General features: G+C 44.1%; 1 protein-coding gene across 46 annotated transcripts in view; it reads right to left on the bottom strand.

Annotated features, from left to right (window-relative positions):
- Window positions 1-24,989, bottom strand: part of TNS1 (tensin 1) — a 331,981-nt gene that overhangs the window by 78,190 nt on the left and 228,802 nt on the right. For 34 of the 46 annotated variants that reach the window (XM_083487986.1, XM_083488019.1, XM_083488029.1 and 31 more), the window contains 11 exons: window positions 24,272-24,443; window positions 23,409-23,459; window positions 21,781-21,903; window positions 18,501-18,565; window positions 17,204-17,287; window positions 15,629-15,741; window positions 13,293-13,353; window positions 11,663-11,738; window positions 10,136-10,265; window positions 8,834-8,899; window positions 7,862-7,978 (listed from right to left, as the gene is read on the bottom strand). In XM_083487986.1, coding sequence (XP_083344112.1) covers window positions 7,862-7,978; window positions 8,834-8,899; window positions 10,136-10,265; window positions 11,663-11,738; window positions 13,293-13,353; window positions 15,629-15,741; window positions 17,204-17,287; window positions 18,501-18,565; window positions 21,781-21,903; window positions 23,409-23,459; window positions 24,272-24,443 — 1,058 coding nt within the window. The remainder of the gene's footprint in view (window positions 1-7,861; window positions 7,979-8,833; window positions 8,900-10,135; window positions 10,266-11,662; window positions 11,739-13,292; window positions 13,354-15,628; window positions 15,742-17,203; window positions 17,288-18,500; window positions 18,566-21,780; window positions 21,904-23,408; window positions 23,460-24,271; window positions 24,444-24,989) is intronic. The other 12 variants (XM_083487997.1, XM_083487996.1, XM_083488025.1 and 9 more) reach the window with 1 other exon arrangement.

Below are 24,989 nucleotides of genomic sequence, written 5' to 3'. Positions count from 1 at the left end.
TCATAAGCCATGTGGAGATTTTCCAGGAGGGGATGGTCAGATCAGGCAGAAGGGGGAGATGAGCTCAAAGACCTGAAGCCCAATGACCTTGGGGAGGGTCCTAGCAGGTCAGGATCTGAAACCTTGGAATCAGCCAAGGAAGAAGCCACAGGTGCAGAGTTGGATCCCAGGGAAGGACCAGGCAGGTTATCAGAGCAGGTACCCACCCTCGTGTCATCAGATGCTTCCGACCAGTCCCCTTCCATGCAGGAACCATCCTCCTGCCCAGGAGTCTGCACTCGCAGAGAAGGTGCCAAATGATGGTACAAAGAGACTGCTCAATTGCTAGCCTCTTGAAGGAGTGCCCGTTTGCTCGCCCAGTCCAAAGATGCCTCTTGCTTGCTGCATTAAAGTGGTACCTGCTCTACTCTTTAAAAAGGTCAGGGGTGGCTCAACGTAAAATCATAAAATTGTAGAGTTGGGAGGGATCCAGAGGGTCATCTAGTCCAACCCTCCCAATCTTCTCTTGCTTAGCCATGCATACCACCTGCTATGCCATTGAACCCATGCCACAGCAGAAACCGTAAGTCAAGTTCTTCATCCAGCAAGTGGCAGGACAGGCAGCAGGCCGGGTGGGGGGGTGGTGATAAGGGAGTAAACTTTAGATGTGCTCACATGACCATCCAAGATCAACAGCTCAGCCATTTCAGCTGTGTAGCTGGCTCCTTACCTACTACATCTGTTAATCCAGTTAATAAAAGATCAAATCCAGACTGCGACACAACATCCCCAGCTACTTTACAAAAGAAGGAAGTTGCTCAAGCAACCAACTGGCACACTTTTCTTGTGGCAGTCAGGAAGGGAATTAGAGTCTTTTTATTATTTATCTACCCCCACCCCCTTGAAAAGGAAGATCTTGCACATCACTGAGAACTGAACCATCATTGTCTGGGAAAAAACCCCAACTCTCTCTGTCTGTGTCTCTCGGGTTAGCATTCTGGCGATGAAGCTACCATCTGTCCTGCCTTGTTCTGACTTCCTCAACTTCATGCCAGCTTCTCCTGACCACTAGGCACACACTTATTACTGCTGTGCCAGAAACTCTGCATGCAGCTCCATTGCCAAATATGGCAAGAAAATCTGTAAATAAGGAATATTCTGCCTTCGTTCCAGTCCCACCCACCTACTGCTCTGTGCTGGCCATGTTTTTTCCCTTCTTTCTGACAAAAACTCCAGCTAGGCAGAATTCCCAAAGGGTTTGGTTGTGTGTTCCTCAACCCCCCCCCCCTTAAATTAACAGGATGCATGCAAATACATTGCACACCTGGCCCTTCGTCACTCTGCTACAACAGCTGATAAAAGCAGACTGAACAAATATCTGCCTACATCCCAGCTTGTATCTCTGTATATCCTGGAGTACTTCAGACATTACTTAATAAATGGGCAACAGGAAGCAGTAGTAGATTTGCACTTCCTGCTCTTTGTGCTTGCTTATAGTATATGAAGAGAAAACTTGACCATTTCTCTCATCCTATCCCTCTCGTCTCCCATGTTACGGAAAAAGGAGATGTTGAGAACAGGGAGGGAAGTCCCAGATGGAAAGAAAGTAAGCAAAGCAAAATAAAGTACTGAGACTTTCGGTAACCCGAGCATGAACTTGCATGGGCATCTGCTCATGGAATCGCCCTGGGGAATTACAAGTATCACAACTGATGGTTTAAAATTTGTGTATTTCAATATTTATACCCTGCCACTTTGCACCAAAGCACATCTGGGCAGTCTACAGCCAGATAACAAAAACATATTGCAGCAAGAACAATCAAATACTTCGGGGGATGGAGGCTTTGAGAGAGATTACCTGAAGTGAAATTTCCTGCAACCGGAAAGTGCTTCTATCCCTAGGAAGAAATTAATTGTCATTGTTCTCCTGCCACTGGCCTCTGCAGCCAAAAGTGGTGAGCAGATCATTGTGCAGTTAGTTTCTGCAGGGTTATGTACAGCCAAATGCACAGGTGAGTCACCTCATGCCCATGGGACAAACACAGTCCTTTGGGCCTCTCTATTTAACCCTCAGAGCTCTGCCCATCTGCCCCCCCTTTTCCCAGGCTACACCCCTCACTGGCTTCGCACCCTCCTTGAGTGTTTTGGCCTGGCTGGAATTTGTCCTTGACACCTCTCACTGGTCTGGATGGAGGTTAGAGAGGGGTGTGTGAGTGTGAGTAGAAATTAGCCTAATGTACAAAAATAAAATTCACATTCTTTCTTCTGCCCACTTTTTTCTCTGCTTTGCCCACCCGTGGCATGTGGCCCTTGAAAGGCTGCCCATAAGGGAGTGTGGCCCTCTGGCTGAACAGTGTTCCTCACTCCTGTTCTGACAGGTGCAATTCTATCCTGCCTCCTCTAAAGTGTGTACAGAACTGCAACCTGAATCTATGCACTGTTAGCATCCCTAACAATGATACTGCTATGGCTATGCTAGCCTAGATCTAAGGTAGATGGGTATAGCCTTACTGCAGAGAAGAAATCCTGTTCTCTCCTTTCAATTTTTTTCAAAATGAAGAACTCCTTGAGGTATGAAGTAGAAGTTCTCCAGCTGTGAGAAAAAGGGGAGTGGGGGAGGAGAGAGGAGCAAGAACAATTCTGAATACCAAACCCAACTGGAAGATGAGCCAAGCCTTCCTGAACAGATTTTTGGCTCAATTCACCTGAGTATTTTCCATGTGGCTGCCACGCAGGGACTTTGGCCAACAATGAAAGGCTCAGCATTAGCAAATGCAATCCCAGTTCCCTCCTTTCTGCACATCTTCCACCTTCTGAAACTACAGAATGCGTGATGAGCAGGGGGAAGCCATAAATACCAAAGATGAAGCAAGGACTCCTTTGAGATTTTCACAACCCATCCATTATCATTAATGTTTCCTTGCACATGGGATGAAGTGCTTTGAATGCTAATGACTCCAGGAATGGAAACCTTTGCTAACCTTACAAGGAAATGGAATGGGGTTCTACATGGAAGATGGGCAGTGAAGCTTAGGAACATTCCAGGGTGATATTGTGGGGACTGTGCTGCACAGATGCATAAAATAGGCCTTGCTGTTTCTCCATGCCTGAAAATTTATATTGCACATCCATTAGTTGGAGACAGTGAATTAGTTGGAGACAATTCTGCAAATGGGCTGGCATTTTTCAAAGGCTGGGAACAGTTTCTATTAATACTTGGGTCCCTATATAGACAGATTATCCCCAAAACAACCTATCCTTGTTCTGCCCAGTGCAATATTTGATTGCATGTGAACATTCTGTTTTCAGTTAAACTGCATCTAAAAAACCATTTAAGCACAAAAGCTTTAAGTAGTCAGAACTCTGCTAAACACTTTCCACATTTCTACAAAATCAAACAGACAAAGGAGGTTGAGGGGGCCCTGCTTCCATCATGGATAATACAACTCGGTGCCTACACAGTATGGAGAGGAAAGGACTGTCAGGAAGAGGTGGGAGTTTGAGAAGGAGAGATCTGATGCAGCAGTTGTTGCTTTACAGAGGCAGACGTCAGAACCACCTGTGTCCATCTCAACAGCTACCCTAAGCTACCAGGCTATGAAGCATAATCCTCAGCATTTATCACCCTTATCACTTCAGTCTTTATAAAGGGATGGGGTCCCTGTGGCCCTTCAGATGTTGTTGGACTCCAGCTCTTATCATCAGCCCCAGCCAGCCTGGCTAAGAGTCAGGAATGATGGAAGGTGGAGTCCAGCAATATCTGAAAGGCCACAGGTTTCCTCTACCCCTGGCTTAAATCTCCAGGCTCATAGTGTACCATGAAGTCTAGATAAAGCAGGTCAAAAAGGGTTCTACAATAAGGAACTTTTCAGCGATGTGCAACTAGTTGGTTCAAGTAAGAAAGACAGACTACTAAAGTGCAAAGGAAAACAAAACATACCAACATTCACCCCCTGATATGGAATTGGATAGTGAGGGGATTGGCTAGGCATTGTCAATGCCAACACAATTGCTAGTGGGCTCAAGGGGTCCCTTTGTTATAGGCATGGAGTTCCCATTATCTCAGCACAGAATGGTGATCCACAACCACAGCGGATCATGTGGATCACATGCCCTTCTGACATTCATTGGGGATATGCATGCAAGAGCTCTGTGAGAAAAGAATATCTGTCTATGAAACCCCCCGGGAGAAAATATTTTCATCTCCTGAGCACCATCCTTAAACCTGAATTGGAGGGTGAGTAACATACACACTCCCAATAAAAAATAGTAACTCCAAGCATATACAGATAATTTTAGGATTCAATAAATTACATCCGGAGCCAAACAGGCCACAGAGGCCAATATAAATCACTACATTTCCCAAAGTTGATCCAATTTTCTGCTTGGCTGGTAATTGTGGTGATTTTACAACTTTCCTCAAAACTCTTCCCCCCCACCCCACAATAAACTGGCACATGCAAAAGAAGCTCTCTGATTCTCTGGAACAGCATCCAACGGGTATCCTTATATACCGAAAATATTCAGGCCATAGAATCATCCACCTTATTCATCACTCAATAAAATTAATAACAATAGGCTTTTGCTGGGTGAGATAAGCAGAAGCCAAACATTGCTGGTTTCAAAGTCACATGCAGCATTGTTCCCATTCTGCTGCAGTTCATCTTCCACCAAAGACTACATTTTTCATCTTGCTGCCCACTGTGGCAAAATCACATTATTTACACAATTAATTACATAGGTTACATTGCCATTACTGTATGTTATTGCACTCCATTCATTTCATCCAAGGGGGGATCAATGCAAATGGAGGGGAAGTAATCAATGATATATCATTTGAGGAAAGAAAGCAACAGCAGCAGCAAATACCAGTTGCACTCTCTGGATTGTTTTCTGTTCTGAACATGGGACGGATAAATAAACCTCAGCCATTTCTGCTCCTCTTTCCTTCTTCATCAGAATTCTCCAACAACCCTGTCCACCCCCATCTCTGCGTACACAACAAGGTCTCATCTCTGCTGCTTAGTTATACACAGTGAACACTCAATCCTATTTTTTTTCTCAGGGATGGTAAGCAAAGAACAACAACAACTCTCCACAGTTCTGCTGGGTAGGGACTTATTTCTGCCCATCCAAATGTAAATGCCAAAGCACTGTCTTCTGAGAAACTGGTTGCAATTGCAGCCCGTTCTAGGAGCAGCATGGGTGAGCTCAAGCTGAACTACCGGTACGCCCACCATGTGTTCAAGTTTGTGAGCCCATGTGCCCAGCTTGCTCTCTCAGGCAGGAATCCAGACATTTCTCCATAGCCAGCAAGGATGGGAGGGAAGTCATGCCATTCCAGCCAGCTCATTGATAACTGCAGCACTCGCTCTCACTCTCGGGCAGCTGAAGCATCCTGTCTCTATGAAACCTATCACTAACCTATCACTCAGCCTGAGGACTTGGGTGAGAGACTCGGCAGAAATCTTGGCTTTGCTCTCTGAGCCTTATCATACACATCAGTCGGGCACTTCGCAAACATCCGTGCCATCTGTTTCTTGGGCAGGGCCCGCTTGCTGCACGTGACCTTCAGGCCGTCCAGAAAATGCATCTGTTTCCACCTCTCCCCATTCCTCTTCGTACACTGGCTCTGAGGCAGGCTGCCCGTGACAGTCTGTGCTAGGCATGTGGGCAAGGATAGGAGTGACCATGACTTAGCAACTGGGGCAGGGGGAACCCAAGGCAAAATAAAACACCGTTGCCAAGTTTGTCGAGTGACCTCAGTGGAAACTGGCCCTAAGAAAAGGAACTCACCCTTTTGGTGTCATCATGGGATTCATCTGGAAAGGGAGCAAGCGGCAGATGATCTCAAGCCAATTTAATTCAGTTGGACACAGAGGTCAAGGCAAAGGGGCTGCCTGACTAAAAGATGCATTTGCAGTGGCTACTTGCATTAGTAATTGCTTCCTTATAAATCAAACCAATTTTTGTCCACTAAGGGAAAATTCCAGACGCGACACTAAAAACACTTTCTGAGCCACGTATTGTGAGTGCTGCTAATGTGTAACAGGAAGCAAAAGAGGGGAAATGTAGGCTTTGCTTTCTTATCACAAGCCACTTTTAAACAAAACCGATTTATGCATCACCATGTGAAAATGTTGCATACATTGGTTCACACTGCTGTGACTAACACTTGGTTTTCAATAGGGCTGCAGGAAAAAGCCTCCTCCCCTTTTTACCTGTTTTGCCACAGTCTTGCTGTACAGCTTTGGGTAGTTATGGTCAGAACAGTGGTTTATTCAACCCATTGTCCTGTTTCCAAAGTGTGTTTTAGAGTAATTCTCTCCCTCCCCTACCCCTCAAAAGCACATACAATACAGCCATTCACCCAAAGCCATTCATTCCCAAGCATCTAACAGACTGAGATTTAGGGAGATCCTGAGCATGAAGTTGGCAGTCCACTGATCATCTTTGTTGAACAGCTCTTGCCATTTCAGAAAGTATTTAATCCTTATGGAGCTCTACTTACACTGCCACTATTGGCATCATTCCATACCAGAGAGTTGCACAAAACAAAGTTTCTAAAAAAGACAGCCTAATGTATCAACTTCTGTGTCATATGCTCAGCAGTGGAATATCCCACCGCCTACCCTGTTTCAAAAAGTCCCTGAATCTTTGATTTTCCAGAGCCCAACACATACATTTTTGCAGCTACCTAAACGCAATGTTGTAGTATGTTGCCCATCTGTATACTTGTTAACTCTTCTCCATCCTTTTTGTGTCATTCCACAACCAGTCGACCAACCCCGCACAGACACTCCCCCTTTCAGACTAGTAAGTAGGAAGGCTACTGTCCAATTCTGGCATCTAAGTGAAGAAACTGTGCTCCTTCAAAAGTGTGGTCACAATATGGGAGAGGGCTTGAAGTGGAAACTGCACAAGCATTATAACATCGAGGTTTGGTTTTCAAGAACTCCCATTCAAAGACTGAAAGCAGAAATGCTTTGGGATAAGAATACTAGAAGGGGGGGTGGAATGCCAATTAGACGCTGTGTAAGGATTGTGATCCCCTGCTTGACTCAGACATTGTTTTAAACAAAGAGCATGAAAGCTAGCTCTTCTTGCACTAGCATCTCCCGTTCCTTCCCTCTCCGTATTGCTTTGTTTCCTTTGTCTCTCCCTCAGTCCCTGTTCCAGTGCCAGATCTGGACTGTAAGCTCCTTGGAGCAGAGACCTGTTTCTTGCTTCTGTTTTTTAAAGTAACATGTGGATTCAGTAGCAGCTAGTGCTTCCTAGCACTGCACATTGCTGCTGCTTACCAAGAGGGAGAAGGGCGAGGCAATAGGGAGCTTAGCATGGTGCAGGTGAAGCATCAAATGGGCTCCACCACTGCTCCTGCTCTGTGCCACGTTCCCCACTGCCTTGCCACTCCACCTCAGTGTAAGGGGCAGTGGCATTGGGAAGCCAGAAGAGCAACATAGCCCCACCTGCACTGATTGTGCTGCATAAATGCTAGTGAACCATGAAGTCTTTTTCTGATAAGTTTCCAAAGTTCCCCTTTTTTGAATGAAAAGTCTCGAGAAGCACTTCACAGATGCATACAATCATGTGCCTTGTCCTAAAATGTTATTTGAAAATAGGGGAGGAATGCTGATGGGAGCTATAGATATCGCTATCTAAAGGGCACCAAAGGAAACACATCCATCAATTTAAGACTTGGATCACAACGCTGAAGTGTAAGATGATGCTAGGCTTTATCATGCCCTCCAGAAAGCTTATCCCTAGTAATAGACTAAAAAAAAAATGCTTGCTTTAACTGAGCTGGCATTTACCAGGTGGCACACAAGCACACCAGTACCCGTGAGCTAGGGTATGTACAATGGAAGTCTGAGGCACCTACCCTCCATGCTGTCTTCACGACGCATGTTGAAGTTTTCATAGGAGTCCCGGCGGATGAGCGGGTCAGAGGTGTTGTAGTCCACTGAGACGCTGGGGCCGTTCTCGAGATGCTCCATGCCTGCAGAGGAAGGACAGCACGGTTTCAGCAACAGAGCTGGCCGACACCTTCCAGTGCATGCCCAGTCACAGAAGAAGCCAGCAATGTGGTAATGAAAAGGGAAGAAGAAGGGAAGAGAAAGAGGGAGCAAGATAAAGGGGAAACAGAACCTGTAGAAGACAGATGATGCAAGGAAAAACCAGAAGTGAGTCACAGTTAGGAATCAAAGGGGAGAGAGAGGGGAGCAGCACAAGGTTAGAGGCTGCAGGTGGGGTGGGCAGCTATGGAAGAGCCTGAGGACAAGCAAGGCAGAGCATCTGATCCACATGCAGACAATCCTAGGTTTAATCCCCAGCATCTCCCAGCAACCACAGTCTGAAACCCTGGAGAGCTACTACAGGTGTGGACAATACTAAGCTAGACAAACTAATAGTCCGACTGTGTATATGGCACTTCTTAAGACCAAGTGAACTGCCACTCAAGCAAGGACCTAAGATGGATCTGGAAGATATTATTCCCAGAAGAGTCCAGTGCAGACATTTGGGAATGCCACAGATCAACCAGGCAAGCATGAACGGGGAAAGAAGGTGTCTGCTGGTAAGGAAAAGCAGGACCAGGTGGCTCAACTGGATCAGCAGCTGGCTCTTAGTTATGATGGTCTGGTGAACTGAAGCACCCTCTGCCCACCAGCAGCAGTGACAAAGGAGAAGGGGAAGTCCCAATGCAAGGTTACCTGCCCTATCAGCAAAGAATGGCCAAGCTGTGAAGAAATCATGCGGGGAGCTCCAGACACAGAACTGTAGGGCCTGGCAATGGGGAGGAAGCAGGGAATGGGAGCAGTAGGTACCAGAGGTTGGTGATTAGAAAACACAGTACCTTGAATCTTCTCAGGTCCATAGGAGAACACGAACTCCACCTTCCCATACTCTGGAAACCGCTCGTCTGCAATGAACAAGAAGACCAAAGGATATTCAGGTATATCTAGCTGTCTGTACCGACTGAGGACATATAAACTGGGGCAATACCATGACTGCTAGGGAAGCTGAATTCAGTGAGGATCTGTTAGGGATATGCCAACAGGGATCATTGCTTCACTGTCTAGATATCCTGGGGTCTCACACCAACAAGTTGCCCATCCTCATGGCTATGACTACTATGAATAATCTGTGTTTTTCTCGGTTCATCTAGCTACATTCCATCAAAGGACAGTTCACCATGAGACAACATCTACACAGCTTTGGCTCTAATGAGGGTATGTTTGTGACATCTCTTCCCATCCCCCGCACTTCTTGGTGAAGACCACTCTTATCACAGCCAACAACTGTCTCTCACACACTACCAGGCAGCTCACCCTCTTCAAATGTGCATTGGCACTATATGATTAAAGCACAATGAGGTCTCCTCTTTTCTAGTGGAGCCAAGGTGATGGCTTTTGGATGGAAGTAAGACTGAAGAGGAATTGTTCTTGGAATGGCTGGCAGCCATGGAGGAGTCACTCACATGACCCTCTCAAGCACTGGTCCCTGCCTACCACACTGGCAGGACAATCAGAATGAGGACAGGAGGTCAATTCATCTGTCTGGTATTTCATTTGCCCTGTAAAGCCTGGGGGGGAGGGGACAGAATCTTTTTAATGTACTTCCAAACTGATTCTTGCACTACTTTGGGTAATGTCATGGTGGTCAATAGAAGCTGTTTACTCTTTTAGGCACTTGCCCATACTTTTTTATTTAGTTAAACAAGCCTATCTAGATTTTAGTATTTGCTTTTAAGTTTTCCCTGATTTTATCTGTGCCCATTGGCAATTGTTCCATACTGTTTGATGTACACTGCATTTTTTTAAAAAAGCGGTATATAAATTTTATGAATAAATAACATATTCCTTTACACTCTTAAGTGCCACAGTGAGGTGAACTACAGGAAAGCTGCATTACATGAAAGGGGGCACTATTCTCCAAACAAATAACACACAAAACAACAACATTCTTATACTCATTGGAGGTTTTTAAGCAAGCGTTGGGTGGCCACCTGTCATGCATGCTTTAGCTGAGATTCCTGCATTACAAGGGGTTGGATTAGATGACGCTCAGGGTCCCTTCCAATGCTACAATTCTATGATTCGATCCTCTGCTTACTAAGCCAGCTTCCCTTCATTCCCATTTATACAATTGTTCTTACCTTTAAAGGCATCATCCAGGTCCTCCTTATTGAAGACAATGGCCAGGTCATGAATGGCACAGGTGTGGAATTGCACTCGGAAGATCACATCTCGAGTTGGGCTACGGAACTCTTTGTGATAGCATTTCAGCTGCCGGCGGGTGACGGGCAGCGAAGAGAAGGAAAGAAAAGAAAAGAGAAGAGTCATAAGCTTGGGGACCTGCCAGAAAACAAACGATTCTCTCCACCCCACACCAACTGCACAGTATCCCAGAGTAAGCAGATTGTGGCCTGCAGACTGTGCATGTCTCCAGCATCCTATTCTGGCATCTCCAAAACTGAACCACCTACTAATGCTGCATGTAGGGGTGGATGAATCTCTCCATGTCAGTTCCAAATTTTCTCAACCTTATGCAGTTTGCCCCATTTTTGCATCAATTTGAGAACAAAAAAATCCTCACAAATTCTGCATGCAAAATTGTGTGCATTTTTGTGTGCATCTCTCCCAATATATGCATGTTTATATGCACATTTGCCTAATACACACATTTTTGTGCAAGCAATTTCCCCTACTACAGGCATAGGCAAAGCCGGCCCTCCAGATGTTTTGGGACTACAACTCCCATCATCCCTAGCTAACAGGACCAGTGGTCAAGGATGATGGGAGCTGTAGCCCCAAAACATCTGGATGGCCGAGTTTGCCTACGCCTGCCCTACTATAATGTTTTGTATGGTATTTTCACTGATATATGTACAGTGGTGCAGTTTTTGGTTAGAGGACTCGTATCATAAAATTTGGAGAAATGCAAATTTCAAAGGACAGCTGTGTTTCATTTTGCTAAGGCTGTGTACACACTATGTAAGGTAAAAAAAGGTAAAGCACCCCTGGACAGTTAAGTCCAGTCAAAGGTGACTATGGGGTTGTGGCACTCATCTTGCTTTCAGGCCAAGGGAGCCGGCGTTTGTCCACAGACAATTTTCCGGGTCATGTGGCCAGCATGACTAAACTGCTTCTGGCACACAGAGTACAAGTGCCAAAGTGCACAGAAATGCCATTTACCTTCCCGCCACAGTGGTACCTATTTATCTACTTGCACTGGCATGCTTTTGAACTGCTAGGTTGGCAGGAGCTGGGAAACAGCAACGGGAGCTCACCCCGTCATGGGGATTCAAACCACCAACCTTCCGATCAGCAAGCCCAAGAGGCTCAGTGGTTTAGACCACAGCGCCACCCACGTCCCCATACTATATACCATATATTCAAAGCACATGCACACACAAAGAATTATTGGAACTGGAGTTTGATAAGGATGCTGGAACTTGTAGCTCTATGAGTAGTAAACAACAGTTCCTAGATTTCTTTGGTGAAGAGAGGAATGTGCTTTAAATGTATAGTGTATGCAGCCTCATTGGTTCAGGAAGCATGAACTGAAATGTGAACAGAACTAACTTCTCTCTCATTCCTTGCTAAACTGAGTGAGCCAAAGCCCCACAATGGCAGAAAATGGACCAAAGCAAACAAACAAACCAGCTATGTTTTACTCTTACCAAGATATCTCCCTTTAAGAGTAGTCCAGGCTCTATAGTGATGCAGATGCTGGTCTGACTGTCCCCCTGCACATTGCTACAAAGAAGAAGTAATAAGTTAAGCATAGACAGCTGGGATGCTGTTCCCTAAAGTTGGGTCAACATAGGAGCCTCATCTACTCGAGGCAGATCTAAACAGGAAATTGGGACAGAAGAACAGAGGAGAGCCAACTAGTGTGAGAGTTTGGGGCTGCCTTGGTTGGCTGCAGTTCCTTTGCCACTCACACTGATCATTTCTGTCTTATTTGGAGAGATTAGAACAGGGGAACGGCACTATGAACACATCAATTATGCAAGACAACCTATAGCAATCAGCAAAGATATGGATGAGGAGTTTCCATAATATAATTGCTGATGAGAAAGCTTGCATGCCAGATGATCTTCACAAAATCTTGTCCCAGAATTTAACATGACTAGTTTGCACAATCCTAACCTCCTTTACTCAATCTACTCAGCGCTTCCACTTCTGAAGTTTCTTAATATGGAAGCTGCTACCCCACATAAACAGGTACAGTGGTACCTTGGGTTACAGATGCTTCAGGTTGCAGACGCTTCAGGTTACAAACTCCACTAACCCAGAAGTAGTACCTCAGGTTAAGAATTTTGCTTCAGGATGAGAACAGAAATCGTGCAGCAGCAGCACAGCGGCAGCAGCAGGAGGCCCTATTAGCTAAAGTGGTGCTTCAGGTTAAGAACAGACCTCCAGAACGAATTAAGTTCTTAACCCGAGGTACCACTGTACTAATCCTTCCCTGCAGTGCTGCATATGTCTAGACAAATGTTTGCAGAACTCTTTCAGCTTATCCAATGCTGCCGTTGCTGCTCTGCAACCAGAGATTCAATCAGTACAAGAATCAACCAAAGCTTTCACAGGTCAAAAATAAATCAGGACAAATTTTAATGGGTGAGGTTGAAACTGGATGACACACTTTTTGATTTGAAAACGAAAAAGAAGGTATTGATGACTGCCTTTCTTTCCATCTCAAATTTCCTTTTGAATAAAACATATCTAAATTTTTAGTGTAGATTTATTAAATATGCACTTTTATAATTAAGTGATTAAATATAAGTAAGCCCTCAGTTAAAACTCATCTAGGTAGCCATTTTTTAAAAAAAGAATAGCCAATTAAGACCTGTAGCTGTTTCATAGAACAACAATTTGCCACCTTCCTTGGGATAAAAGTTATACTGAGCTGAAAACAGCTTAACCCTGTAGACATACCAAAGGCTGCTTAGTCGATTATGTTTTTCCCACATGGAGGAAAAATTAAGTGTCATATGCAGAGAGTCTTAAATGCTGCTCTCATGGGTGATAGTATGTCTGCAATATCTTCTCCTGCCCATTGCTATGCCTATGCAGTTCAATAGGTCTTTAGGGAAGGGACGGTCTCCCTCCTTTATGGTTTTCTTGGCAGGTTCCTGGCAATGGAGGTTAAAGCAAAGCACAAATGATGTGCAATGAGAGCCCTCCCAGATCCCACCTCTACCCAAGATTCAGACAGAGTCCCCACCCCATTGGTCTGAAAGGAACGGAGGGGAAACGAGTGCTGGGAATAAAAAGAAGAAGTGCCAATTCCAGGTCAATATTTACTAGATTCCAGATGTGTAGACAGGCTGCATAGCTTGGTATATCTTGAGGAAGGGCCGGCAGCCTAAGAAACATAAATCAGAGACAGGGAGAAAAAGACCTTCATTAGTCAGGGAGATTAGTTGGAGAAGGGAAAACAAACAGCAAGAGGCCAAGACAAACAGTCTCGCCTGGAGGAGAGCTTTCCAGTGACCCTGCAGCCAACAAGACCAGGTCTGTGACACTGACAGATGCCCTGGAAAAGAACACAGCACAAACAGCGGGCTCTTCCTTTATTTGGAGACATAAGGGGTTCAGGTATCTGAACTAACTTCCCCTGCCCAGCTCTCTCTATTGCAAAGGTGTGCTGTGCGCCTAAAGCCCAGAGGACAGAAAACCAAAAGAACTAGTGCAGCTTTCTGTTGGACAGCCAAATTCAGATAAATAATACATCCAATCTGTACGCCCAACACATTCACATTAGGGGTGTGTGTGTGTCAAAGTTATCAAAGAGTGTTGGGTGTAGGACCACATAGATCTAGATGGCTGAAAGCTGGGCCTTGGTGTCACAGAATGGATCACCCCATTCTTGTGATGATTTACGACTGTTGCAGCAAAACCAAAGAAGAGTCTTGTGGTACCGTGTGTGTATCAGTTCCTATGCTAAAGAATAAATGGACACAAATCTGGCATCTGAAACAGCAATATAACCCAGTACAGTAACATTTCAATCTGCTAGGACACCCTGCAACTCATCTTAAAGTGGCAGTACTTGAAAAACAAGCGGCTCCAACATGAAACTGCCTGACATCATCATCATCCTTTTACTTTTTCTCCCTAAAGATATCAGTGGTGTACAATAAAAACAGTAAAACAATATAAGCAAGCAACAGCAAGGGGGGTGGGGGAAAGTTCAATGCAGTCAAAGTAACTAGGAGAAACCAGAAATTGTAATAATAATTAAACAGTAAGAAAAGATAACCATGTTGGCTCATGGGGAAAAGCCCAAAATCCTTATTAGAGGAATACCTTTATTAGGACAACCAAATTGCCACAAAATTCCAGGTGCAACCTAAAACCTGCATAGCAGCTAACAAAGCTCATTTGAACTTCCACTACAGCCTCCCACATTCTGCTTTAAGACTGTAGTCAGATATATTCTCTTCTCTATCCCCACTCTGTTTACCATGAGCTGATGAATAGATCTGGATAAGTCAGAAGCTTGCATACTGTTTTGAAGCATTCTAGTTGGCCTAATAAAGGTATTAGACTGATATGGATTTTGGAAGTTCAGCTCTGTTCATTTGGATCTGAATAGAGTTGATGTTTTCCTTCCCCTCTACAGATGTTAATTAGCGTGGCTCTGTCAAGTGGATTGTTTCATCACCTAGCACTGCTGTTGTAAAGAGTAGCTGTGCTGATCTTGCAGGCATTCTAGCTCTAATTGAATTGTCACTATCTGCACTGTTTTCTATTTCAATTCATTCTGATCTCACTGCTTACAATCCCTCCCCCATATGCATATACATACCTGCCAAGTAAATGTTACATCTGATGTCAAGCATCTGATGCGTAGGTTCTAGTTCATACAAGTTTATGTCATAATAAAATTTAAGGTGACTCAAAACTGTTGTTCCACTGCTGTGCAGTGTCTTAGGGTCATGATACACAAGTAGAGGGAACACTGGAAATTACATAGCAGGGTTGTTCTTATGCTCTTATCAAACATCCTGAGCTGGAATTGAATAACTGCAAGAACATTCGGCCCAAGGATGTTAAAATGGATTTTACTGCAAGTAGGTGGATGAATCTGAGCTGACTTGGAACATGTGAGAACATCTGCTCCAATTCCATGTGATAAAACCAACAGAAGCTGCCCAAATAAGCTGCTGAAAGTAAGACTAATGGGTTAAAGGAAGACTCTTGTGACTGTGACTGGCCCTATTATGTTGCAGTATAAGGTGGTAAAACAAACTGCACAACTTCAGGTTAGGCATGTAGGACACCACTTCTGAATCCTCCTCCAGATAAAAAAGGAAGAAAAAGAAATCCATGCAAACAGAAAACTAGCATGTCAAGGAGAATGGTTGCTAATGTGCCCTTTCCTTGATTTGGCTTTCTGTTTGCAAGAAATTTGCAATGGAGGAGGACATTAAAAAACATGATCTGCACCCTGCATTCTACAATGGCACAGTCTGTTCTATCTACTGAATACTTTCACTTTGTTCTTCGATATCTGTTGGTCCAGAGTGAGAATTACAAATTATGGGATTCCTCATCAACTAACTGACATTGTTATTTTTCAGCCTCACGACAGCTATGTTTGTGTGATGTTGGCTAGGTTGGAAAAGGTCAGTTACCTCCTTGAGACTCAAAGTTGGGAATTCCATGCATGATGACATGATGCAAGAAGAGGGGCTTGTTGTTCATTTTGATGGTGCCGGACAGCAGACCACTGAAGTAGTGGACATACCTAGGGAAGAAACCACAAGAGTAGTCAGGAGATGAGTTGGAGCCTCTTAAAAGACTCCAGTGTGGTGTAGTGGTTAATCTGGGTCTCATAATCTGGGGAACCGGGTTCGCGTCTCCGCTCGTCCACCTGCAGCTGCTGGGTGACCTTGGGCCAGTCACACTTCATTGAAGTCTCTCAGCCCCACTCACCTCACAGAGTGTTTGTTGTGGGGGAGGAAGGGAAAGGAGAATGTTAGCCACTTTGAGACTCCTTAAAGGGAGTGAAAGTCGGGATATCAAATCCAAACTCTTCTTCTTCTTCTTCTAATGCTTCAATAAAGAAAAGTTGCCCTCTGCAAACAGTGTGAAACTGGGCAATTCTCTCATAGTGATTTATACTAAGGTCTCAGTCACAAGTCTCTAAATCTGCTTGTTTTTTAAACGTGCTTCATGATTTTCTTAAGATATCTCAGAAGCTGGCATGAAAGATTTTTGCTCAGCAGAACTTGTCTGGAATTAGTGTGTTGCCTTCCCTGGCTTTAGGCACTGTGGGGCCTGTTTTTGAATAATCTGCCTGACAGCTGTTGGCACAAGTTTGGTTCTTTTTAGCCTTAATATTCTGGAGTACCAACCAGATTTACATTTTTGGTGTCAAATCTTGCTAGTGCAGTTCTGGGCTTGGACAGGTACGGTATCTTCATTTGTAGTATAACATTCACAAGGATGAAATCTTGTTAAGAGGCTGCTTTATGCAGTCCTGGTGTCTCCATTTCTGGCTAACCTAGAAACATAACCTGGGTGCCTAGACATATTTCTGTAGTCAACAGAGCCACTGGAAATAGTCCCAATAGCAGTAGGAGAACCAATCAAACACCCATAGGCTACTCGGGAGTAGGGACCCTTCATACAAAAAATGGAGGTGCCAACCTAAGTCTTTTCAGTTCTTCTGTATGCATTATCTAGAGTGCCAATGGTTAACTAATCAGTTCTGATTTACTTCAGGGGTCTACAGCAGAACAACTCGTTCCCTGTTCCACTTTATTTGCAGGCAACTGTTTTCAGACATGAAAAATGTATTTATATTATGTAACGCAAAGTTCATATTTTGATCATATTTTGATGCTGGAACGCCCTTTAAAAAGGAGAGCTTATGCTGAGATGTTGGTAGTGGCTCCAAGACAGAGGAACATTTTCCCATTAAAAACCAAAGACTCATCATGACTGGCTCCAGCACCACCTAGTGAAACTGACTGAAAATACACTGCAGGCCCAATAGGTATCTTACTTTCAGAAATTCAACACTAAACAGAGTGGGGTTTTTTGCAACATGAGAAACATCCTGAGCTTTGATATCTACACTATGATAGCCATAAAGACATCCATTCTGAATGTCTCACAACGAAAGCAGTCTTTTCCATGAAGACCACGGCAGTCACACTCAATAGAAGGCAGAAAACCCTCACCAGCCTGCCCTCCAGACTAACCTCTTCTGCGATGGCTGCCCCACTGGGATCACCTTGTCCTCATAGAACCTCTTCATGGCAAACCGGTCCAGAGCTTGGTCTGCACTGTGGAATAAAGAAAAGAGATTGGCACAGACATATTCCATGGGAAAGGGGGGAAAGTTTGTACCTCAGCTGGAAAAAAAGAGAGGCCCCAAGTAAGAAGAGGCTTCTTCTTTCTTCCCCAATAATTGATATAGGGAATTTCAATAGGGATTTCAGGCTGCAATCCCAGGTCAGCTAACATGCTGCCCTCCATATGTTGCTGGAGTCCTTTGACCCTTGCCTATTGGCCATGCTGAGTGGGGCTGATGGGAGCTGCAGCCCAATAACATCGAGAGGGCACAACACTGTCTATACACACCCAACTGGGAACAAATCCAAATGAATTCAGTGGGGGTTCTGAACAGACATGCATGGGATGGATTATCATGCTGCGAAATGTTTTGTTTCAAATGAAAAATGATGACATTTCTAGGCATCCTATCAATAAGTTAATTGACTGCATTGGCCAATTGACTGTATTGATGCAATAAGTCAATTGAGGTACTGATGCAATAAGCCAATCCTCAGTAGAGCAATGCATATATCACAGCTTTATGTTTCTTTCTCTAGTATAGTACATATATAATACTGTCACTTACTGGAGATTCTGCCTCAACTTGTAGAACAGGAAATGTGATATCAGCCTAACTATAACAAACTTTTTTTCTTTTCACTGACCCCTCTGGGACCAAAAAATTGAGACCCAGAAGATCAAAGCTTCTGTACCCCAACTCAGTGGCCCTATGTTCTCATCCCTCTTTGTTGGCCTTGCCCTCCAGTCACTCTCTCTGGCCACCTCCCTTCAAGCTCATTCCCTGGAGAATTTGCCAGCAGGAAGCTTCATTGGGGCCCTTCGTTCCCATATAAACCAAACAGAAAGGCCTTCTCCAGAAGCCAAAGCACTGTGGGAAACTTCTCCCACTCACAGAAGAATGGCCAGACAAGAGCTATTTCCCATTAGGTATTTTGTGTTCTACAGAACAGTTCTATAATCACCACCAGCTTTGAAGTGGCACGAGAACACAATTGGAGTGCCTGTATTAGGATGAGTGATCTGGGACTTTGATTCAGGAAAGTACATTCCAAGGTTGTTTTCTGGACTGCTATGATCAAAACAGACATGCTAAAGTTGCAGAGGCTCCAGAATAGCCTGTTCCCTCTTCTACTTTACCTCTCACCACTAAAACTACGGTCTTCACCACCCCTCATGCAACACAGCATGAGGCTCTCTTACCTGGCTGAAATGTTGCTGTAGTGCATGTAGGCAGCAATAACTACTCCTGTCCGGCCTCTGTTCCCCTGCAAAAGACATAAGCAAAACAAGTGGTTTAGAGTGACCGGTAAGAAAGTCTTGTAAAAGAGAAAGCAGCTATCCATCTCCACTAAAAGGTCTGATCTCTCCAAAGTGAATAGAACAACAATATCCAATCCATGTCAGTTTTGCCTATATACACTTATTTCCACATCAATCTGCATTCTTTTTATTCAAAAAGCCACACAAAAAGGTGCATTTAAATACCTATTTTAAAAATATGTTTTCTCTCAAAATGCACATTTGCAAATGTAACTTGCTACATTTTTGCACCTAGAACTCTGTCAGAACGTTCAGGAAACATCAAAGGCTGTGGGTAATTAAGTTCCAATCTACATGTTGGTCCGGAAGGTCCAAATCAGGTCAATTCATATCGGCATTTGCAAAGGTTTAATTTCTCAAGCATTCCATGGAACAATGTCCTACTGATACGTCCAGGATTTGAGAGGAGCAGGCTCCATTCAGACCAGGCAGCCTATTACTGGAAATTAAAAGAATCAAATGTTATGTTGGCTGGCAGGGAGAAACCAGCTGGTTGATTCCGCTTCACTCTCGATTACTCCTTACAATGCATTTTCCACCAGGAAGGAAAGGCCGGTCAGTAGATGTCGCTGTTCCCTTTGACATCAATTGACCTGTGGGGAATCTAAGAGGCCGTTAGAGAGCTCTGATTTTGCGGCATCCTCTCATAAACCCAATCTCCACGTTGTGAAGAAAAGGCTTTTCAGAGGAAACTGGTGCACCCACTGTCATACCTCAAAGCACAAACTGCTCAATGTCTAACCAGGGAGCTATTTTAAAATGAGAAAGCTGCTGTAGTACAGTGGATAATGGAGATCTGTGCATACCTATCTGCTTCACCCCGAAACCATTGGGTATTATGTTTATTATTTCTATCTATAGTCCAGTCTTCCTCCCAAAGGAGCCCAGGGACACCCCGCCCAATCCAGCCCTTGCACTGCCTTCCCAAAGCCAGGAAAGGGAAATGCCAGGCTTTGGAAGGAGGTGCAAGGCTCTGGCAGGGTCCCAGAGTCCTCCCACCTCCTTCCCAAAGCTGGGAAACACTAACTAGGCTTTGGGAAGGAGTGGACTCTAGGACCCTATCAGAGCCCTCACGCCTCTTTCCCAAAACCCAGCACCTCTCTGGAAGGCAGCACAAGGGTCAAATGTTGTTGAGGGCCCTTGGGCCATGTATTGGACCACCCTGACCTGGAGGGTACAACATAAACTAGCTGTGCTTCAAACAATTCTCTCTCTCAATTCAACTCCAGTACTGAAAGCTTGAAAGGAACAGTGGAGAAATGGAGGGCAAGGAAGTACATTGGGGAGAAGTTAGCACCAACATCCCTCATCTATGTACTCTGTTTCAATTTTTAAAATGGGTGTCACCCCAATCCTGCTCCATAAGCAAGCTGGGCAGATTCACAAATAAGCATGGCTGCCCTGCTGCATGTAGTATGACTCTGAATCTGTTGTCAGGGTCTATTTTGTTTTATCTGTTGTACTTAAAACTGTGCACAGAGTTTGTTCTGATCAATCCAAAGCAGGTTACAGCATAAAAACATAAAACACAGTAACATTCAATACAATACAGCAAAAACATAAAAAGGGACCCAAACTCATAAAAAAGCACTGAAATAAAAACTGAAGTGGCGGATAAATTGCACTGCACACCCAAATGGCCTGGGGTAACCTTGCTGGATTGATTTGGCTTTAAGATCCTGGTTAATAAGTTGGCATTAGGTCATATTTCCCCATTTTGGACATGATGTGAAACTGCAATGTAAACTGACCAGGATCAAGGGAGAGAAAAGGGAGAGAAAGGGAGAGAGAGAGAAATGTGCAGGCCCTACAGACTTTCATGGCTTAATTATGGTTTTTAAACCCAGGAAAATCACATCTGAAAAAGCCATCAGAGTTGGATGTCATCAGCATACTCATGGCACCTCATTCCAAAAATCTCAAGCAATCTCTCCACAGGGTTTCCATGCAGATTTCAGAACAAAGGACTACGCCACCAACAGCAGAAATCCAAAGACAGTAGAAAGCCCCAAACTATAATCTAAAAGGTATTTGGTTAATCTTCCATAGTTATCTGATGCATATCAAATCCATATGCATTTTCATCACAGAAGTCTAGTGATCTAAAAAGATATGCTTCTTTCTCTCACAACTTGCTAAATACCTAATCCCCATTCAGCTCCCATCTTTACTCCCATACTATCCTTCCAATACTCTTATACCCATTATACTTTCTGATTCCCATTACAGGCATAGAAGAAAACTGCTTCCTTTTTCCACTGCTTGCATTTCTGACTGAAGTTTAATGATCTGAACAAAATAGCAAGAGTCCTTTTATAAGCAACAACACTCTCCATCCTCATACATAAGCAATGAAAGGAATAAAATGTCCAAATATAACAACAATGCAAATCTAACCATTAATGCAATACCAGCAGCATCAGGGCTGGTCCTACTATTAGGCAGAGAAAGACAGATGATGAGGGCAGGGAGCTACCGCAGGAGAGATCTGTGTGCACCACACAGCCTGCATGTGCCTCCTGTGAAGTCACTCTATTGCCCTCAGCTACCATGGAGAAATAAAATTCAATTGCCAGTCCAGCCATGTGTGTTAGTCATAGGCTTGCTAAAGGGAGGGTGCTACTAGGCCAGGTTGCACTAATGTACAAAACCCCTGCAAAAGTTAGGCAATGGATACCTGAAGGCTTGCTTGACCCTGTGTGTCCTAAGCCAATCACTGAGATGAACTGGGGGAGCATATTAATGGTCTCCCATAGACCAGAAGCACAAATTTTGGCAATGAGGACTCATGCCTTCCATGTAATAGGCCCAATTCTAGGGAATTCCTTCCCATTAGAAATCAGGTGGGCACCATCCCTGCTAAGTTTCAGGTGCCAGGTTCAAATGGTGTTATTATTATTATTATTTACTGAATTTATATACCGCCCTATACCCGGAGGTCTCAGGGCAGGTCACAGAACAAAATCAGAATATAAAACCACAAAGTATATAATCAAAATAAAAACAACAACCAAATAACCTCCTTCCCCCCCCAAAACACACACACACACACATAGAAGTGAAAAACAAATGGCTGTCATTCACACAGCCACCTATCCTGTCCTTTCCAACTAAGCAGAGGAAGGAACCACATGGAAACTCTGCAGGGAAAACTCCTCACCTTATTATGCAGAACCACCACATTGTGAGGATCAGCATTCAGCCACGTATCCATGGCCTTGCAGATGCTGCATATCTTCTCCAGGGCAGGTGTGTGCAAGTCAGGCCATCCGAAATCCAGCACCTGTGGCAGAAGGAGAGCAGAGGTTTCCAAGCAAGAGGAAGACAAAGAAGAAAGGAAAGTCTTAAAGAAGATGAAGATTCCTCCCCCGGTACACTTTTGGTTAGATGTTACTATTGAACAAATGTATCCCAGTTTTCCCTGGAAAAGACCCTGATGTTGGGAAAGATTGAGGGCACAAGGAGAAGGGGACGACAGAGGATGAGACGGTTGGACAGTGTTCTCGAAGCTATGAACATGAGTTTGACCAAACAGCGGGAGACAGTGGAAGACAGGAGTGCCTGGCGTGCTCTGGTCCATGGGGTCACGAAGAGTTGGACACGACTAAACAACTAAACAACAACAAATCCCAGTTTTGAAGGCCATTAGGCAGGATGAGGCTAGCTCAATTCAGGCACAAGATTCTGAGGCAGCATGAAAGGACAACAAATTCCCATAGTACTTCATGGCATAATCCACTTTACAGAGTTTTGAGGCTGGGTTTATATGAAAAGTTGGGGAGCTCTGAGCACATTCCTTAAGAACATCTCAAGAGCTTCCAGCAAAACTTTGCAAAGGCCATATTTTGCATACAGAACTGCCAATGCTAACAACCTTCATTGATGAATAATTGGCCATCCTACAGTATGGATCTGTGTGCATACTCATGTGTTGACTACAAGCATGACTGCCTCTGCCAGGAGCTCACAAGGCAAGCCACTATTATCTCAGCCTTGGGTTCTACCCTGCTCTGAAGCAGGGGGATAATAATATTGACCTACTGTACAGGGTTGTTCTAAAGATTGCTTAGATGAAGTACTTTGAACACCATCAAAAGCTTATATACGGTAAATGCTAGGTTGAATTCAGATCCCAATTTCCAATACTTTTATCTTGTCTTTTTGCTTTGCTGTGATTTTTGACCAGTGAAGCTAGAGCCTTTGCTTGCAGAAGGAAACCACTTCCTATCTCTGTCCCAGAAATTTCTAGGAGATTGGTATTTTGCCCCTGGCTCCCCGCCTGACTACAACTTGCCAACCTAGCAATATCAACCTGCTGCCACTGTCCTTTGATACACGTGGTGGCAAACCTACAATATTAGCTGTTCCTTCAGAGCAGAGAGGCAGGAAAAGTATTTCAGCCATGTGCCTGGCTTTGGATGGATGAACAGCTTCTTTGGCAACCAAAGGCAGCAGCAGCATGGTTGGATTAGTGGACAAAACAAACATGCAGAGGGAAGTACACATACAAAAGGCTTAAGGAACAGCACATTAGAGGGAACTCCAAAAAGCAGAACAGGAACAACGCAGGCAGTCCCCTCTGAGACTGAAGCCTAGAGCCAAAAACTACATACAACTGAGGGGAAGTAGATCTGGAGGTTGAATTGTAGTATGTTTAGGTTCATAGAGTTATATAGCTGGAAGGGACCCTGAGTATCATAGAGTTTTCTTCCCCAGCCTGTCACAGATATCTCTCTTTCACCCTTTCCACCAAAAAACATGATTTATCAATAAGTATCTCCATCTTACCTTGGAATGGAGCTTGCTGATGTCATGCCTCTTCTCTGACAGGTTAAAAAGCTAGTGGGTGGGAAATAAATAAACCATGTTAGAAGAGTTGGTTGATGAGGTGGAGGCCTGTGGGCAACAATATGATAGAAAACTGAATGGGAGCATCAACTACAGGATTCCAAGGCTATGACATGTTTCTCCCCCACCACCACCACAAACACACACATGTGCATGTGCTTCCTTTTCCTGGAATTGCAAGCATGAGTTGTACACTTCTTCTTCTTCTTCTTCTTCTTCTTCTTCTTCTTCTTCTTCTTATTATTATTATTATTATTATTATTATTATTAATTTTCAGAGTTAGCTCCATGTACTGCTTAGGCACCCATATATTTTCTGCAATTTACTGGAATGGAAAATGAAATGGATTTGTGAATGAGGTGGGCTTTCAGGATTTTGAAGCTGCCAACATTACGTTAACAACAAAAATGAGTGGCATTCAACTAAGGTTTGCTCAGAGTAAACCCATTGGCATTAATGAACATTACTAAGTCTTCTTTGAGTAAATCCTAGTTGAATACCACCCAGTGGACAGAATCAGCAGCGTTGTCTATGGCGAAAGGGGTTTAGAGGTGTTGTGACACAAAACCACAATGAAATTTTTAAAAGTAGAAATCAGTAAAGAAGGGCTTCATCAATGACCAGGAAAATGAGTTAGGTCTAGACCAATTACAAAAGAAAGTCTACACTTCTTTGATATGGTGCATTTGTGGGAAATAGAATATAGCTAATGATGTCAGAATTCAATGCTCACAGAATGCAGTTGCTCCCAGCATTTTTCTGAAGACAGTAAAAATGAATTAAAATATCCCACACTTATTACCAGGTAACTGTCCCCATGCTTGGATTTCAGCATCTGTGCCACCTCCTTCAGGTTGCTAGAGAAGGTCTGCTCCTCCGACAAACTTGCAAAGTTGACAGCAATGATCCGTTCTGTGACATACACCAGGTCTAGTTCACAAGTATCCTCCATGGCCTGGTTTAGGCTCAAGCTCCTAGGGCAAAGAGAAGCAACTAAACCGTCAACGGCAGAGAGGGAAGAACAAAGGTATAAAGATGGGAAAGTCTGTCTGTGTAATCTTCCCCTAGCACTGTTTGTGCATCTGTGTGCATGTATGTGTGTGTATATACACATTTTACTTTACTTGCACTCGTCTGTTGTGCAGCCAAGCTTCAACACGGCAAGGGAAGTCCAAGAAGTCCCAAGTGAGCAGGTGGAGCAAGAAACTATTGCTGCTGCTATTGCTGCCACCAGCACCTGGGGTGAGGACAGAATCGAGAACTATTCCAGCAGGCTGGTGGAGCAAGCAAAACAAGTAATCTGGAGCAGGACTTTTAGCATGGCTGCCTGCTGTATGGAATAACATTCCTGTTGAGGTACAATAGGTACCCACTATTTGCCCTTTCCAGAAACCATTGGATACATTTTTTCCCTAGCAGGCTTTCCCAAAATGAGTTTTTGGCATGAGTATCTATTCTGTATTGTCAAAATAAAAAAATTCCTTCCAGTAGCACCTTAAAGACCAACTAAGTTAGTTCTT

Source organism: Podarcis liolepis, assembly GCF_965112155.1.
Source record: "Podarcis liolepis genome assembly, chromosome: 1".
Lineage (NCBI taxonomy): Eukaryota > Metazoa > Chordata > Lepidosauria > Squamata > Lacertidae > Podarcis > Podarcis liolepis.
The sequence above is the reverse complement of the archived record's forward strand: the minus strand, read 5'-3'. Positions and strand labels throughout refer to the sequence as shown.